Here is a 17,864-nt window from a genome sequence, read left to right on the forward strand (position 1 = left end):
AAAAAGCCCCCCTCTCGCGTCGCAGACACATTGGGGCAGCAGCGAGACGGAGCGGCGGGATTGAAATGAACCAAAACAAAGTGATCGATGGATTCAGAAGTGTTTTCCTTTTTCGTGGAGTGAAATTTTAAATTAAAAAGAAATTCCAATTATTAAAAAAATAGAGAAACTCGAGTCTCCTTTCCTTGTAAAGCGCATAAATTTGAGCCTCCCCCACCTCCCTAAAAAGGTGCTTTTGTCTCTTCCGCAGCCAAGAGAGCTGCATTATGTTGCTGTGGTTACGATAATTCATTGCAGTTGCCAAGGGGAAGATGGGAGACTTAACCATTCGTTCGTCCTTTCTTTCTTCAGACCCAGCGATGCAGACAGAACAGCCGTATTCGACGCAGGAGAGCTTCGCCAGCGGCGGAACTTCCAGGAGCAGCCCCACCACCACCAAGGTGATCACCAAACGGGTAGTGTCCGGACCCGTCAATGAAGTGGTGAGTACATTTTTGGCGCATGCGCGTGTTCTTTCGTGTCAGTCTGTCTGTCCCTTTTCTGTTTCTTCCACAAAAGCGCCTTTCTCGAAAAACATAACTGCAGCGTTCGAACGGTGGTCCCTTCCTTTATTTGTATTTGCACGGGAAATAGAGGAAAGGTCCACCGTTCTCGCACGAGGAATTTCAATCGATAAAGTCAGCATTAAAAAGCCTGAGAAATGACTACGCCAGAGGTCCAGATGACATGCCTGCCTTCTTCTGGAAAAAAGCTGTCGCTTCTCAAAAACCCCTCATACTTGGGATCTTCAACTCTTCTCTCCGGCTGCGGAAGTATCCAAAGCACTTTAAGCAGGTCAACATTCTTCCAGTTTTCAAAAAAGGTGATAAAAATAAAGTATCTGATTAGATCCTTGCAAACAACTTGGCTAAACTCTTCGACACAGCAGTACACAAACATCTCTTCGAATTCTTCAGGCCTTTCATTGATGAGAACCAACGTGGTCTGACATCGCAGCTTTCGGACAACTTGCATTACTAATAGGTGTGTCCCACAAGGGGGAGTCCTATTATCAACCCTAAACAGATTGTGGCAGCAAACCTTCTTACACTTGCCAGACTAATCTCAAGACGACTCGACGCCCCTGACATTACTGATCTGATAAAAACTGCCCGCATTGACGGAATGAATAAAATGGACCCAAGGCTCCCACTCACAATCAGTTTGAACAACCTGAAAGGATTGAGATGCATGTTCCCAGGAAACATCCTTTGTAAAAAGGATAGGTGGAACAGGACCAGTGTATGTCTGCCAGGGGCAAAGGTTGATGACGTTGTAGAGCGGATATCATCTTTCAAGGGCACAAAAGGTGATATAGTTGTACACGTTGGCACTAATGACATTAAGAGTAGGAGACCGGCGGAATTACTCAACAAGTACAGGTCACTGTTGAAAAAAAGCCGTGAAATAGGGTTGAATTTGAAAGTGTCTGCAATTCTGCCCAGACACGATAGGATGCAATTCTGCCCAGACACTTGCTATCCAGGGGAGTGGCGGCCACACATCTGGACTACACAACTGACCCAGCGAACAACCTAAAAACGGAAAAAACTAGATTACAGAACCACCTGCTAAAATTATGGCAGAGAAGATGGACGGAGACCACCAAGGGTGAGATAACCAGAAGATATCTACCTGACCTCCAGAAAATCTACCCAAAACAGCCGACCTGGTACTTCCCAGGGTACCATTTGACATCTCTAATAACAGGACACGGACCCTACAATGAGAAGCTGCACGGATTCGGACTCACTGAGGACCCAAACTGTACGTGCGGGGAGACAGAAAGCTGGAATCACATAGTGTACGAGTGCCCACAATATGAAGACCTCAGAGGAGTACTTATAACAAAAATAAGATACCTACCAAAAGGATTGGAATCCCATTTCATAGATACTGAGGATGAATATAGAGCATTATCCCAGTTCGCACAAGACCTCTTCATCAGGAGAAGGACATTAATCACCATCTACAATGACTGACATCAAGTACCACTAATGAGACACCAGCCAGCACAATGTAAAGGCTGCAACTAAAGATGAGGGACACAAGCACAAGGACGGAGCTTGCCCCATGAATAAAGAAACTTGAAACAATAGCTGCCAATAGCCATATGGCGATCTGAAGAGGGCACTCTAGCCTCCTTCACCTTTAAACCTACTTCCCTGGGGGGAGGGGGGACATTTTCGTCCTCCTCTCCTCTCCACCCTATATCTTCTACTCTGGTGGGACATGGGCATGTCCCACTGAAAACTGGGGCTACCTACTCTATTGGCCCCATATTTCTGTCTTTCTCCCCCCAGCCTTCTGCCTCCCCCCCTCTCTATCTATAAGCTAGCGAAAGCCCTACCCAAAAACCTAACATATCTAAATTACCTTACGCCCATAACTTGGCCTAGCAAAACTAAGCGATTCTACCCCTACGTCGACGCGTTTCTGTCTCTTTTTTTTTTCTTTTTTTTTTTTTTTTTTTTTAAGGTCCTAGCCGCCGAAATCTCAGGAAATTAAGTGGCAGGACCTGCCAGAGTGAAACAGACTACTGGGTTCCTGGTCTGCCTCCACGGGGCGTAAGTGGGGCAACGTTGGGCCTCAGTAGGGGCCCAGCGGCTAAATGACCAGATGAACAACGGTACAAGGCATCACACATATACAAAGTCCATACACTTTTAAATCTCTGGCTTTTCCAGTCAACTGGTTCACCCACAATGTAAACTACGCGGAGATGGGGGGAACCCCTTGTGCCGTTTGACCCTAAATACACTTACACTTACACTTACACGATAGGAGGGAGTACCTGATGAGAGCCTTGTCGATCAATTCGGCCCCTTGAAAAATTGTGCAAGGCTCAAGGGGTAGAATTTTTTTCAGCCTGGACTGTACTTGTTAACAGAAGAGATTGCTTCTACAGGGATGGGATACACTTAAATAGAAAGGGTGCAAGAGTTTTTGCTGATGCTATCGAGGCAGTGTTAGGTGGGTCGGAAAACTGCTAGCTTGGGGGGAGACAAAGACCAATAGTTTAACAGTAACCGCAGGCAGAGGTGAAGGTGATTCTTGCACAACTTCTATTAGAATAAGAAGCGACCTGGAGCGAGGGGTGTTGGGGGTTTCAGGGACGGATGGCAGTCATCATGGAATAGTTGGGTATATGGGATGTGTTAGGGTAAAAAGGAATAGGCATAGGAGCATGTATGCTTGCATGTATACCAATGCTAGAAGTATAGTAAATAAATTTGATGAATTTGAAGTGTTGGTCAAGACATCAAAGGCGAATATTGTTGGGATAGCAGAGACGTGGTGTCACAAAGATATAAGGAATGCAGAACTGGAATTTGGGGAGTACAATGTGTACAGAAAGGATAGACAGGACAGAAAGGGAGGGGGTGTTATGCTGTTAATTAAGAAAAACATAAAATCAAAGGAAGTGCATCCAGTTGATATAGATGGACAGTGCTCTGTTGAGTCAGTTTGGTGTGACATAAGCACTGCGAAAGGAAAAATGAGAGTAGGAGTGTGTTATAGGCCTAATGACTTGAATGAGTACAATGAACAATTGTACAGAGAAATAGAGTGGGCCAGTAAATGAGAATGTCTTATAATGGGGGATTTTAACTTCCCAGATATTGACTGGAACTTGTGGGTTGGGCACTCACTAGTCAGACTTTTGTGGATTTATTGGATGATTGTTTTGTGCAGCAGCATGTTCGAGAGGCAACCAGAGAAAGTAACACTCTTGATCTGGTTACCAGCAGTGATCATTCGTGTATTAGGAATTTGCAGATAAAGGAACCACTAGGTGGCAGTGATCACAGTGTGCTGAAGTGGGATTTACTCAAAGAGGTAACTACCGTCAGGGGTAAAGGAAAGGGTTTTTGCTTCCGTAAAGGGGAGTACAGTGGTCTCAGACAGTTTTTAAATTCTGTACAGTGGGATCAACTGACGATGTTACCAACAGTAAATTCTAAGTGGGAAGCATTCAAGGAATTAATCGTGGAAGCTACTAGACTTTATATACCGATTAAGAAATATCGTTCAAGGTTTAGGCCTAAATGGTTATTTAATGAACTAATGAAACTGGTAACAGAGAAGAAAATGCATGGGATGCATATAAATTATCAGGTGACGCAGAAGCCTGTAGCAGATATAAGCTAGTCTGTAATCAGGTCACAAAGGAGGTTCGGCAGGCGAAGGCGGATTACGAGAAATCTTTGGCAAAGAATGTTAAGAAAAACAGCAAGGATTTCTTTACTTATATAAACTCTAAAAGGAAGAGGATTGATATGATTGGTCCACTTGACATCGATGGTTCGATTGTTGATGATCCTGCTCAGATAGCAAACAAACTGAATGAGTATTTTGCATCTACATTCACACGTGAGGAATTATTACAGTTTGAAAATGGAAGAAGGTTATCAAATTGTAGCAGTGTGCTTAATGATTTTGTAATAACTGAGAGCAAAGTGGAGGATAAATTGTTGAAGTTAAACATAAGAAAGGCACCTGGGGTGGATGGGATCTATCCAGTTATTTTAAAGGAGGCGGCAAAGCAACTAAGCAAACCCTTAGCCATAATTATGAGAGCATCCTTGGACTCAGGGGAGGTTCCCACGGACTGGAGATGTGCAAATGTATCCCCAATTCACAAAGGGGGATCGAAGGGTGACACGAGTAATTACAAACCAGTTAGTTTAACTTCTGTTCCTGGGTAAAATAATGGAGTCACTGGTTAAAGATGCATTGCAGGATCATCTAGACAAGACTGCAGCAATAATTCAGACACATCATGGGTTTGGTAAGGGTAAATCTTGTCTGACTAATTTGATAGGATATTATGATGTGGTTACAAAGGAACTGGATGCAAAATATAATTTTGATATCATATATTTGGATTGCAGGAAAGCTTTTGACACTGTTGCGCATGGAAGATTACTGTACAAATTGGAGCAGAATGGTATTAAGGGTAGGTTGCTACAATGGATAAAAGGATGGTTAAGTGGGAGAAGACAGAGGGTGGTAATCAATGGGTGCTGCTCTTCGTGGACTAATGTTATTAGTGGAGTCCCACAGGGTTCGGTGTTGGGTCCACTGTTGTTTTGTGTATTTATCAATGATATTGATGAAGGTATATCAGGCTTAATGTCGAAGTTTGCAGATGACACAAAGGTTGGCAGGGTTGTTAATGACAGTAATGGCAGTGTGCTACTGCAACAGGATCTAGATAATTTGGGCAGATGTGCTAAGAAGTGGCAACTGAAGTTCAACCTTGACAAATGCAAAGTACTGCATATGGGGAGAAGTAACCCCAGAGAAACGTACCAACTGTGTGGTACTACACTTAAGGTGGTAGAAAATGAAAAAGACCTGGGAGTAATTGTGCAGTCAGATATGAAGTTTTCTGAGCAGTGCAGACAGGCTGCTAGGGCGGGTCATGGAGTTTTGTTAATGATATATAGGAATTTTGCTAGCAGGGAAAAGGAGGTGATTGTCCCTCTGTATAAGGCAATGGTCAGGCCACGCCTTGAGTACTGCCTACAGGTGTGGAGGCCTCATTTTAGGAAGGATGTAGATTTACTTGAGCGTGTACAGAGAAGAGCAACACGATTGGTGAGGGGAATGAAGGGATTCTCTTACCAAGAGAGGCTTAAGTTCTGCAAATTGCAGTGGCTGGAGACTAGGCACCTGCGCGGTGATCTGATTGAGGTCTATAAGGCCTTGAATGGATTGAGCACGCTGAATTCTGATGGGATCCTCCCACTTGTTCAGAATACGAACCTACGGGGACATAAGTTCAAATTAAGAAAAGACAGATGTAGAATAGATGTGCGGAAATTTGCCTTTAGCCAGCGGGTGGTTAATTGCTGGAACAAACTTCCATCTGTCGTTGTGGAAGTTGATGGGTTGGATAAATTTAAGGAGTAACTGGACAGGAATTTGGAGGGAATGGTGTGATTTTTTTTTTTTTTTTTTTTTTTTTTTTGGCTGATGCTGCATAAGCTCCTACACACGCTTTCTTGCATCACATGCCACTACTATTACTACTACTACTACTACTACTACTAACACGGTAGATTTGATGAACAATCTAGCCATCGACCTGGATAGATTCTGCGAGCAGCATTCGTACAGACGTCAAAAGCTAAAGGACACATATGCAAACGTACACTTATGAGACGCCACCAGAAGGAAAATGCCACCACAATGCATCTCGTTAAAGATAGGTGAAAAAGAAAATAAAGTGAAGCCATCACTGGTCCTCTCTCTTAGAATCTATTACTCCGAAGTACTGGCTGTGAGCACTATTACAGTCAAGTTTGAAGAGATACCACGTGCAACAACCGGTGAAGGACTGCTTCTTTTCTCTATATGTATTTTGTACATTTCTCTCATGCTTTTGTAATTCGTAGCACTTTTGAGAAAATAATATCCTTTAATTCGAGACACTTTGGTATTGCACAACATTCAAGTTGTGCAATAGACGATGAACAGACGATGCGGTCACCGGCATTTTGTAACTGTTTCCACGTGCGATGGAGCTGTTGCTTCAGCTGGAAACTCATTTTGAGTTCTCAATTTCATCAAAGAATAGTATGTGAAATGATTTTGATTTTTGGGGGGGGGAGGAGTTGAACCATGATTGGCAACCGCGTTGATTCTAGTTTGTGAGAATGTTCACAGCTAGTTCTAGGTCACGGTCTGTCTGTAAGGCCTTCCAGGGGATGAGAGAAGCGGCTCTGATGTCTACATCAAGCAAGTTGAGGCTAGTGATGTCAACCTTTTTTATTGTCCTTCTGGCTTCTATCTTGGGGGTTGGTAGATATGCAGTGAGATGTATTGGCCCATGATTTGATGCCCATGTCCTTAAAATAACAGCAAACCGTTCAAAACGAGGAATACCTACAAGTTCAAAACAACAGATATGCTGTCATCCTTTATAAAACCATTGTTCTGCCAATCCTTTAATTCAGTTCATCCATCTGGAGTCCTCACAAAAGACCTTAACTAACAAAATTGAAGCGGTCCAAAATAAATCTGTCCGTTACCTTACGTTCCGTACCCCTCTCTTTTATCACAAGGTGTACGTTGAATCACTGTGTGCACCACCACCAGAAGAATTATTGCTGACATCACCTTTCTAGCCAAAGTGGAACCTACGGAACTTATAATATCCTTAGTAAAATCAACTTCCTTGTAGAGAAATCAGTAACCTTACCATGTGTCGCCTTGATTCTGCGACCACTGACGTTATGAAGTTCAGTCCACTGAACAGAATGACTCTCTCATTGCCTTCTTTGACAACTCCCAATCGCTGATGAACTCCATCTATAAGTTTGCTTCTTCTCTAAAACTGCAAAGTGACTAGCTCTCGTCTAATTATTATTTGTTTTATTATTTTCGTATTCTCTCATTAATTAATTTATTATTTGTTTTAGCGGTAGCTTAACTTAATTTTGAACATAAGTTTATGTTTGAATCCACACGAATGGTTTATCTTTCTGTTGGATTTCTTATCATTTTTATCAACTCTGCTCATTGTTCTAGGCTATTTTGAGGTAAGAATTTCTTAGTGATGGAGCCTTTGGGGATGGTATTCCATCTCTTTCTTCCAGGCGTTAAGAAGGTAGACTGCAAGGAGCTTTTTTCTTCTTTGATGGTGATTTCTGGGTTTGTAATGAAATCCAGGATGGTGGTAGGGCGTCCCTTTGCGAGCCGGTAGTGCATGCTTTTGCGAATTACCTGCAGGTCCAGAGGGAGAATTCCCGCCAGGACTTGGAGCTCTGGGTTGCTTACCGTGCAGCAGGCACGGATGATAGTGAGAGGGATATTACGCTGAATGGAGGGGAGCTTCCTTTGGTTACGAACAATGAGTGCACGATGATACCAGTACAATACAATTTACTCATCAAAAGAATTTACTTGCAATAAATAATAATATACTGGGGGGGTTTAGCTCCTGCTGGCTTTGCATGCCAAGCTGCGTAAAATGTATTGGTATGAACGAGTAAGTCAAATCTTTTCTACGTAAAAGACACACGTGTTGAAACGCAATGATCGATATCCAATCAGGAAATGACCTACGCAATTATTTACCTGCGGATTTGTAGTTACGCAATTGCCCACCTCACGTGTATTGCTTCCCTCTTCTTCCATTGGCTACCCCACCAAGCGGCATTCTCAAGGTGGAATAAATATCACGATGTAATTATTTACCTGCGTTCACATAGGTCACTTAGGAAAAGGCCTTTTGCTTCGGGTTCCATAATGCATTGTTGCACCCCAAAGAGCAGGACTAAAATATTTACAAACTATACACATGCTTAAAATATTTACAACACACTAAACTATTTACAAATGTACAAACTATATGGGGTCCCTTCATCAGCTGACATTACAATGGAACAGCAAATGATGCCGAGCGTGGTCATGTATTAGACAGTGAAAGACATGCACGAGGCTGGTGAACGTTACGGAGGCAGTTGTCTTTCAATCGCTAGATAATAATGTTATTACTTACTCGCGCGTATGTAGTGACGTAATTGGCCCTCCCTGTTCTCCAATTGGCTCGAATAAATATCACTACGAGGAAAACTTTTGACGTTAAAAACGTTTTCACTGGCGTTATTCCAAAAATTTCGTAACGAAAAACCGTCATGCAAAAACCGTTACGGAAGTGACGTCACCTTCAGCTTCCGCCAGAAACAAAATTATTGTAACTTGTAATGTTGCGATCATACTTGCACGATGGCAACAATAATTTATCTTCCACTGGACCAAATTTAATGGAATTTTGCACGGTGAAGTATACTACACGAAATTTTTCGTCTAGTGTACTTCATCTTAGCAGTAAACTTTCGAACCTCGGAAAATTGCAGTAGTTTTGTCAGGATAGCGGAAAATATGAACGCGTGATCGAGGATCATGAGATCTCACGTAATAAACGAGATAATGTGGACGTACAGCGCATCGTTGAAAGCTAAGGAATTTAGAAAAAAATATCAGTGTTTTAAGATAAAAATGAACCGTGAGATTGGAAAAGAGTTGCGCACGTTGATGAAAACATTCTTCAACTTGGACACGCCATCAGATCTTTCGATAAATCGTAAAGGAACACAATAGACGGTGTATTTAATCGTGAACTCTTCGATGTGAAAGTTAATTATATATTCTACTTTAGTCATCACGCTTTCAGTTACCGATATTAATTATTATTAATAAAATAAAAACATTTTTATATTATCGATGAATTTTATTAATATCTCAAAATTAAAACGTTTTTAAGGCCTGCCGATCACCCTTAAATTAAAAACACGTTGAATATGCTAGCGGCAGGACACTAAATGTACCTGTACAGAATTTTTTTTTTTTATTTTTATGTATAGACAGATATTAAAAATAAAACCCGTGCTCTGTCTGACATTACTGCAGTCTTGTCTGGATGATCCTGGAATGCCTCTTTAACCAGTGACTCCATTATTTTCCCTAACCTGAACAAACAGGTCTGTAATTGCTTGTGTCACTCTTTCCCCCTCTAATCGTCTAGCTCACTGTCAGAATTTACTTCACCTCTGGCATTCCCCTTCCCGAATAACTCCTCATGTGTGAATGTCGATGCAAAATATTCATTTAGTTTATTAGCTACCTGAGCAGGTTCATCAACAGTTGACCCATAAATATCAAGTGGACCAATCTGATTCATCCCCTTCCTTCTAGAGTTTACATAAGTAAAGAACTCTTTGCTGTTTTTCTTTGCATCCCTTGCCAAGGATTTCTCGTAATCTGCCTTCGCCTGCCTAACCTCCTTTGTAACTTGGTTGCATATCAACTTGTATCTATCATAGGCTTCTGTGTCATGTGTTAATTTGTAAGTATCCCATGCATTTTTCTTCTCTGCCATATGCCTCATTAGTTCATCTGACATCCATTTTGGCCTAAACCTTGAACAATATTTCTTAGTTGGTATGTAAAGCCTAGAAGCTTCCAAGATAAGTTCTTTGAATGCTTCCCATTTTGAATTTGCTGTTGGTAACATCATCAGTTGGTCCCACTGTATAGAATTTAAATACTGTCTCAGTCCATCGTAGTCGCCTTTACGGAAGCAATAACCCTTCCCTTTACCCCTAATGGTAGTTACCTCTTTGAGTAAATCCCACTTCAGCACACTGTGATCAGTGCCACCTAGTGGTTCATTTATCTACAGATTCCTAATGCATGAAGAATCACTGCTGATAACCAGATCAAGAGTATTACTTTCTCTGGTTGCCTCCCGAACATGCTGATGTAGAAAACAATCATCCAATAAATCCACAAAAGCCCTGCTAGTGTGTGAGTGACCAGCCCCCAAATTCCAGTCAATATCTGGTAAATTAAAACTCCCCATTATAAGACTCTGATTTACTGGCCCAGTTTTTTTTTTTTTTTTTTCTCTACAATTGTGTTATCAGAGTCATTAGGCCTACAACACACTCCTAATCTCAATTTTGCTTTACCAGTGCTTATGTCACACCCATGTGATGACTGGATATTGCGCTGTCTACTTTTGTCAATTGGATGCACTGCCTCAGATTTAATATGGTTCTTAATTAACCCATTCGCTCTCCTAATCCTGCCTGATCTTCCTGTACAAATTGTACTCCCATATTCCAATTTTTCATCCCTTGTATCTGAATGATACCACGTGCCTGATATCCCAACAAGTCGTTCGATCAAAAGCGTGTCGGTCGTAGATCACCGAGTCAAAAACCCGCGTGAGATCAGTGTGGATTACATCTACTGGATGGCCTTCTTCCACTTTATCAGTCATGTGATGCCGAGTTGGAGTAAATTAGTGACGGCGGCAATCCCAAGCTGAAAACTGTGGAGAAGAGGAGGATGCAATTTCTTTAAATATCATTAACAGCGAGTAAATCGACAATTTTAACAACAAATATCTGTACACCTATATCAATAAAATATATCTCTGTTCACATACGTCTTTCTTACGAAAATAAATAAATAAACAGGGTTTTACTGCACAGGGCAAAACAAAAGACGATTACATAAGAAAATGCAAATTATTCGCTTCTCTTCTCACACAGGTAACTATCCAGAGACCTTTGAATTTATTCAAACTGTCAGCCTCAACTAATTTTTGATCCCTGTAATCTAATCTAAACCTCAACACTAATTTCAATTTTTGATTCCTATCTCTGAAATTCTTTATAAGACCAAAAATTCCGCCCACATCCATTATGTAATCTCTCTCAGAGGGATTACAAAAAGGAATGCCCTTATGAACCTCAAACAGGTCACCTCTGAGGTGTCTGGTTGCCAAGCTCACATAATCGGAGTCTTTCTTCATACAGCTTCTTTCTGCCGATCTCACTGTTCCAGATTCCCGTCTTTGGAGCCTTTCAAGAAGCTCAATGTCTTTTTTTTCAGATGAGGTTTCCGTACTTGAACAGTGTTCTAAATGAGGTCTTACAATCGCCTTATACAGTGGGATTCTGACTTCCCTCTCTCTACAAGATAGCGTTCGATGAATCATCGATAGGACACCATGGGCTTTCCTGGCTGCACGGTTCAGAGAAACGTTCGTATCTGCCCGTATTGCAAATCCCTTTATTCCTGTACTGTTTTTAATTCAACCCCATCAAGTGTATGATTTATGTGGGGGTTCCTGTTCCCCAAGTGTAGGGAGAACCTCGCATTATTATGAAGGGTTGTGAAGGGTACATTGCATGCATCCTTTTGTACACAATAAACATTTTATATATATATAAATGGCGAGAAGAACAACGGAACACAACAGCTGCATTAAAACACTGTCCTTTTCTTTTTACCATTCCCGAAATCTATCAAGGTCACTCTAAAGAAGCTCTGTTGGCGGTGATCAATAACGACTCTACCAATCTTTACGTCATCTGCAAATTTTAATATCACGCCATTGGTCGATATCATTTATGACAATGGGAAAGAGCAGTGGTCCAAGAACCCACCCTTCAGGGAACCCTTTGACAGTTCCGTCAATGGAATCGTTGGTTTCGCAGTTATGCAAAAATCACAAAACACTTCTCCTAAGCTAGCGCATCTCTCTCTCTCTCTCTCTCTCTCTCTCCCTCTCTCTCTCTCTCTCTCTCTCTCTCTCTCTCTCTCTTTATCCCCATTGTGTGCATATGCTGAAGATAAAGTGGGTGAGCAAACACGTGCGAAACGGAAAATTGAACTATAAAGCAGTTCGCTACACCACCCGCGGATTTAGCGAGGAAACGCTGCTTTCTCCTCTTCCGAACGTGTTTAACGCTCACTCGCTTTTCTCTCAAAGGCTGTTTCGCGTCCTCCTGGGATTCGTCCGCGTGCAGCGCCTTCATCCTGATAAATTTTCGGAACTATTTCGCAGAATTTCATCCGACGAAATTCTCTCGGCTCTCCGTGAAATGTGTTGACAAAGGGCCGGCTCTCTTTGTGCACAGATGACGCTGTGTGCGCAAGTCGGTTGAAATATTTGAAGCTGGCTGTGTTCCGAAAGTTTCAAAATATGAAATGCGAAGGGAGAAAACTTCAACCAATCAGCTTTCCTCCAAAAAGCGAGCAGAAACCTGATCGAGTATAACCTGATCAAGTGTATCCACTCAGTTATATCTCACATTGTTCCTCAATTCCATTTGACCGCACGCTCTACCTACCCGCATTGGTATAACAGCGAACTAATACATAAAATCAAATCCAAATAATTCTACAGAAAGTGTATAAGCAATCAGGTGACAGTCGATACTATGAAATAAATTTTCTGTTTATACTCCGGCACGACAACCAAGTCAGTAGAGTTTACAATAAATCTTCAATACAAATATTTTTCGTATTTACTATTCACGGGCTTGAACACCGGCCCACTCAAGGAACGCGTGCTATGCACCCTCGCTCCTGACCACTGGGCTACGTCAGCCAACTCCGCAAAGAAGTGAAACCCCTCATATTAACCTCTTACAATATGTATACAGAGTCAGTTCAGGATAGTCTGCTTACTATTCTGAGATATCAAACCATTCTGGAATTACATGAAGCACAAGAATAGACCCAGTAGAAAGTTACAACTCCACAATGCAGATGGAATTCTCTTATTGAACGAATTCAGTATTGCTCAGGAGTTTGTCAAACACTTTTCCAGAATTGAAACAAATGATACATTGAGACCTGCCTCATTTCCTGACTTCACACCTGTTAAAGATGATATCCTCATTAATCTCTTTATCACTGATGAAGATTTAAATTCGGCATTAAAAAGCATGAGAAATGACTATACTAGAGGCCCAGATGACATTCCAGGCTTATTTTGGAAAATGACTGTCTCGACCTTAAAACCCCTCATACTGCGGATCTTCAACTTGTCTCTCAGGCTGGGGAAGTATCCTAAGCACTTTAAGCAGGTCGATATAGTTCCTATTTTCAAAAAAGGTGATAAAAATGTTGTAACTGATTACAGACTCATGTCTTTGCAAAACAGCCTGGATAAACTCTTCGACACAGCAGTACACAAACATCTCTTCGAATTCTTCAGGCCTTTCATTGATCAGAATCAGCATGGTTTCTGCAGTGGCAAGTCAGTATTCACAAATTTACTTCCTTTCTGGCAATACTCCTCTGTAGTCCTTGATAACCACCTTCAAGTTGATGCAGTCTACACAGACGTATCTAAGGCATTTGATAAAGTCCTGCACGAACAACTTCTGGAAAAACTTAAGCTATGTGGTATCCGTGACCCTTTGCTCTCATGGCTATGCAGTAATGATGCTATATAAAACCGACTTCCAGTTTGTGAAAGAACACAGCTCTAATTCTGATAACTTTGAAGCTGTTATCGCCACATTCTCTGGTGAGAACAGCGAGGTACAAGTAGCTTGCAAGATAAGTTATTTGAATGCTTCCCATTTTGAATTTGCTGTTGGTAACATCATCAGTTGGTCCCACTGTATAGAATTTAAATAGTGTCTCATTCCATCGTAGTCGCCTTTACGGAAGCAATAACCCTTCCCTTTACCCCTAATGGTAGTTATCTATTTGAGTAAATCCCACTTTAGCACACTGTGATCACTCCCACCTAGTGGTTCCTCTATCTGCAGATTCTTAATGCATGAAGAATCACTGCTGATAATCAAATCAAGAGTATTACTCCCTCTAGTTGCCTTCCGAACATGCTGATATAGAAAACAATCATCCAATAAATCCACAAAAGCCTTGCTACTGTGTGAGTGACCAGCCCCCAAATTCCAGTCAATATCTGGGAAATTAAAATCCCCCATTATAAGACTCTCTGATTTACAGGCCTACTCTATTTCCCTGTACAGTTTCTTGTTATACTCATCAGAGTCATTAGGCCTATAGCACACTCCTCCTCTCAATTTTGATCTCCCAATGCTTATGTCACACCGAACTGACTCGACACTGCACTGTCCAGCGATGTCCACTGGCTTCACTTCCTTGGAATTTATGTATTTCTTAACTAATAGCATAACCCTTCCTCCCTTCCTATCTTGTCTATCCTTCCTGTACACATTATACTCCCCAAATTGCAGTTCTGCATCCCTTATATCTGTGTGACACCACGTCTCTGATATTCCAACAATATCCGCCATTGATGCTTTGAGTAATACCTCAAATTCATATCAGCAGGGAAAACTTAAAGGAAGCTATTAACTCGCTCCCCAATAAAGCAACGATCGGGCCGGAACAGTTCCCGATATTCATGATAAAAATATGACATAATTGACCCGCTCCACCACCTCTTCCAACGAATACTAATTGAGGGGGTTATCCCGAAAACATGGAAGAGATATTACGTAAAACCAGTTCCAAAAATAAACAATCCTAAAACCAGTAAATATTCCAGGCCCATTGCAATCGGATGCTCTCTGCAAAATGTTTTTGAGAAAGCAATCCTGAACACAGTCATTCAGCTTTAAATAATAAAGAACAGTTGGACATCGTTTTCCTGGATGTTGCAGCAGCCTTCGACAACGTCTCAATCCCAGCTATAACAGTAATCCTCGAGGAGTATGTCCTCATTTCAGGAAGCACTTTAAGCATTCTCACTAACACCCTTCAAGAAAGACAAATTATCGCAATAAACGGGAAACAAACAGCAACTTACTGTATCTCCAAGGGAGTACCTCAAGGGGGCGTATTGTCCGTCACCTTCTTCGCAATAGCACTAGCCCCATTTTTAGCTCAAAACTCTGAACAATTTAATATATATGCTGAGGATTTGAAATTTTTTGTAATCTCTAAAGAACAAGAAACTGCACCCCATCTATCAGAGGAAGCAAACGAGGCAATCAAGAAGCTAGAAGAATATCTGCACTACATTGGCCTGAAACTTAATGAAAAGAAAACTGCCCAAATGACCTTCACCAACAAAAAGAAGAAAAATGAAATTACGATTCTAGTGAACAACACCAGAATCCAAAAATCCCCCGCACATCTCGACCTTGGCCTTAAGTGGTATGAAGGATTAAACTTTATACCTCACTTCGAACACATTAGGAAAAAGACATACGCAGCACTCTGGAGCACTAGACAAGAACTCACCGGTCTCCGAAGCCCTCATCCCATGATTCAATACATCCTTAAATGCGTTACACCGATTCCGTTGTACGCATCGACTATCTGGTCATCAGCCCCTGAGAGCAACATCAAGGCCTTCTTAGGAGTAGAATACTGGCTCCTGAGATGGCTAAACAAGATTGCCGGGAAACCGTTTACCATCTCAAGAGCGGTCTTGTCTGCCAATCTGGACATCAGACCCTGGAAGTATATCATCATAACCAGAAACATCTTAACTCTGGCAAAGCTACTAACGGAGGGGGGGGGGGAGAGAAAGAGAGAGAGAGAGAGAGAGAGAGAGAGAGAGAGAGAGAGAGAGAGAGAGAGAGAGAGAACAGATACGCCAAAAACGGGAAACGCGATCACTCGTCCTCGGATGATACGACAGAGATTAAAGAGGGAAGAACCAAGTCTCAAGTGCCACAGAAAATACTGTGAATTATTTTAATAATTTAAATATAGATGCAGAGAAACTATGTACAGATATTTGTTAATGTGTACCGGCTGAAGTGTACAAATATAATAAGAAGACTAATTTAATAGTTCATATAATAATATTTAGCATTTAACAACCATTCGCAATTAATCCATTAACACATATTCTGTGTTTTTTCATCTTCAAATTTTGTAAATAAGTTCGTGTAAAAATGCTCGTAAATTCTGATATAATGTAACCACACCCTCTAGCCACGTGCTGTCTATGGGTGTCTTGAAAGAGAAATAAACAGATAATAATAATAATAATAATATATTACGCATCGTTTCTTCAGAGTTATCATCAATCAAGTGAATTCGCACCGTTTTATACCACAAAAGGCTCTGTCCTCTACTTTTCATTGTTTTCATAAATGATCTTCTTTCTTTCATCTGCACCTTCAATATTCAAGTTGTTTTCTACGCAGATGATCTTAAGATCTGCTCAGTAGTGAAGGAGACAACGGATTCTCAGCAGCTTCAATACTTCCTCAATAAATTCTCTTTGTGGCTAGCTCTGAATGGCTTGTCTGCTAATCCCTCGAAGTGCAAGGTAATCTCTTTCTCATCCGGCAGATCTCCACAACTAATAAATACGGAGTACAGTATTAACTCTGTGATCAAGTTGACGACTTGGGGATTCTCTTCTCCAGCAGTGCTAAATTCGATGCCAACCCTGTCCTTAAAATCACCAGCAAAGCATTCAAAACACTGGGGTTTATGAAAAGGAAGTTCAAAAACTGCAAAAGTGGGCTGCTGTCCTATGTAAAACCACTTTTCTCCCAATTCTTGAATTCAGCTCAGCCATCTGGAATCTTCACACGTACACTTTAATTAATAAAATAGAAGATGTCCTTAGTAACCTTCTATTCTATCACTCAGTGTATTATGAATCGCTGTGTGATTACTTTCATCTGAGGCCTCTGTGCACTAGAAGAGTTACTGCTGACATCGCCCTCCTAGCCAAAGTAATCACTGGAATTTATGAAGCATCTGATATCCTGAGTAAAATAAACTTCAATGCTCCTTGCAGACAAGTCAGGAATCTTACACCATTTTGCCTTGACTCTGCCACCACGGACTTTATGAAGTTCAGTTCACTGAAGAGAATCAGCAAATGACTCTCTCATTGACTTCTTTGACAACTCCCAATCACTGATGAACTCCATCCACAAGTTTGCCTCTTCTCTTAAACTGCAAAGTGACTAGCTCACATCTAATTATTTTAGTTTATTATTATTATTATTCGTTTTATTATTTTTCCATTCTCCAATTAATTAATTTATTATTTGTTTTATTGGTAACTTAACTTAATTTTGTACCTCTTTTGTACATAATTATGATTTTAATGTTTCAATCCATATATATGAATGGTTTCACTTCCTGTTGGATTCATTATTATTGTTACCAACTGTGTTCATTGTTCTGCTCCCCCATTCACTCTTCGAGGTTACCTCTTCTCTATCTTCTTATTAATAAAAATAATAAATAAAAACCACGTTACAAATTTTGACTGCAATTTCGTCGTTAAATTGTCGGCTTCTGATGAGGAGAACAATTAAAACCCCCGTAAGAACCCCTCGTCATTCTGTTTCTTCAAATTTTGTGAAAACTGACTTTGTAAATAAGAGTGTGAATTTTGAACCCCAAACGTAAGTGCACTCCCCAGCCAAAAGCTGTCTCGAAAGGGTGATAAATGAAATATGGCACCCTCGGCTGAACCGACCTGATCCGTGTTCGATGCGACCCGACAAAACTCGCGCATCCTCCGACAGAAG

General features: G+C 41.1%; 1 protein-coding gene across 1 annotated transcript in view; it reads left to right on the forward strand.

The window, feature by feature from the left end:
* Positions 1 to 17,864, forward strand: part of LOC150085117 (uncharacterized) — a 173,051-nt gene that overhangs the window by 86,597 nt on the left and 68,590 nt on the right. The window contains exon 2 of the mRNA XM_090373879.1: positions 352 to 482. Within this exon, the coding sequence (XP_090230005.1) occupies positions 360 to 482 (123 nt within the window). The 5' untranslated portion in view covers positions 352 to 359. The remainder of the gene's footprint in view (positions 1 to 351; positions 483 to 17,864) is intronic.

Source organism: Mastigoproctus giganteus, chromosome 5, assembly GCF_048544385.1.
Source record: "Mastigoproctus giganteus isolate SK-2022 chromosome 5, ASM4854438v1, whole genome shotgun sequence".
Lineage (NCBI taxonomy): Eukaryota > Metazoa > Arthropoda > Arachnida > Uropygi > Thelyphonidae > Mastigoproctus > Mastigoproctus giganteus.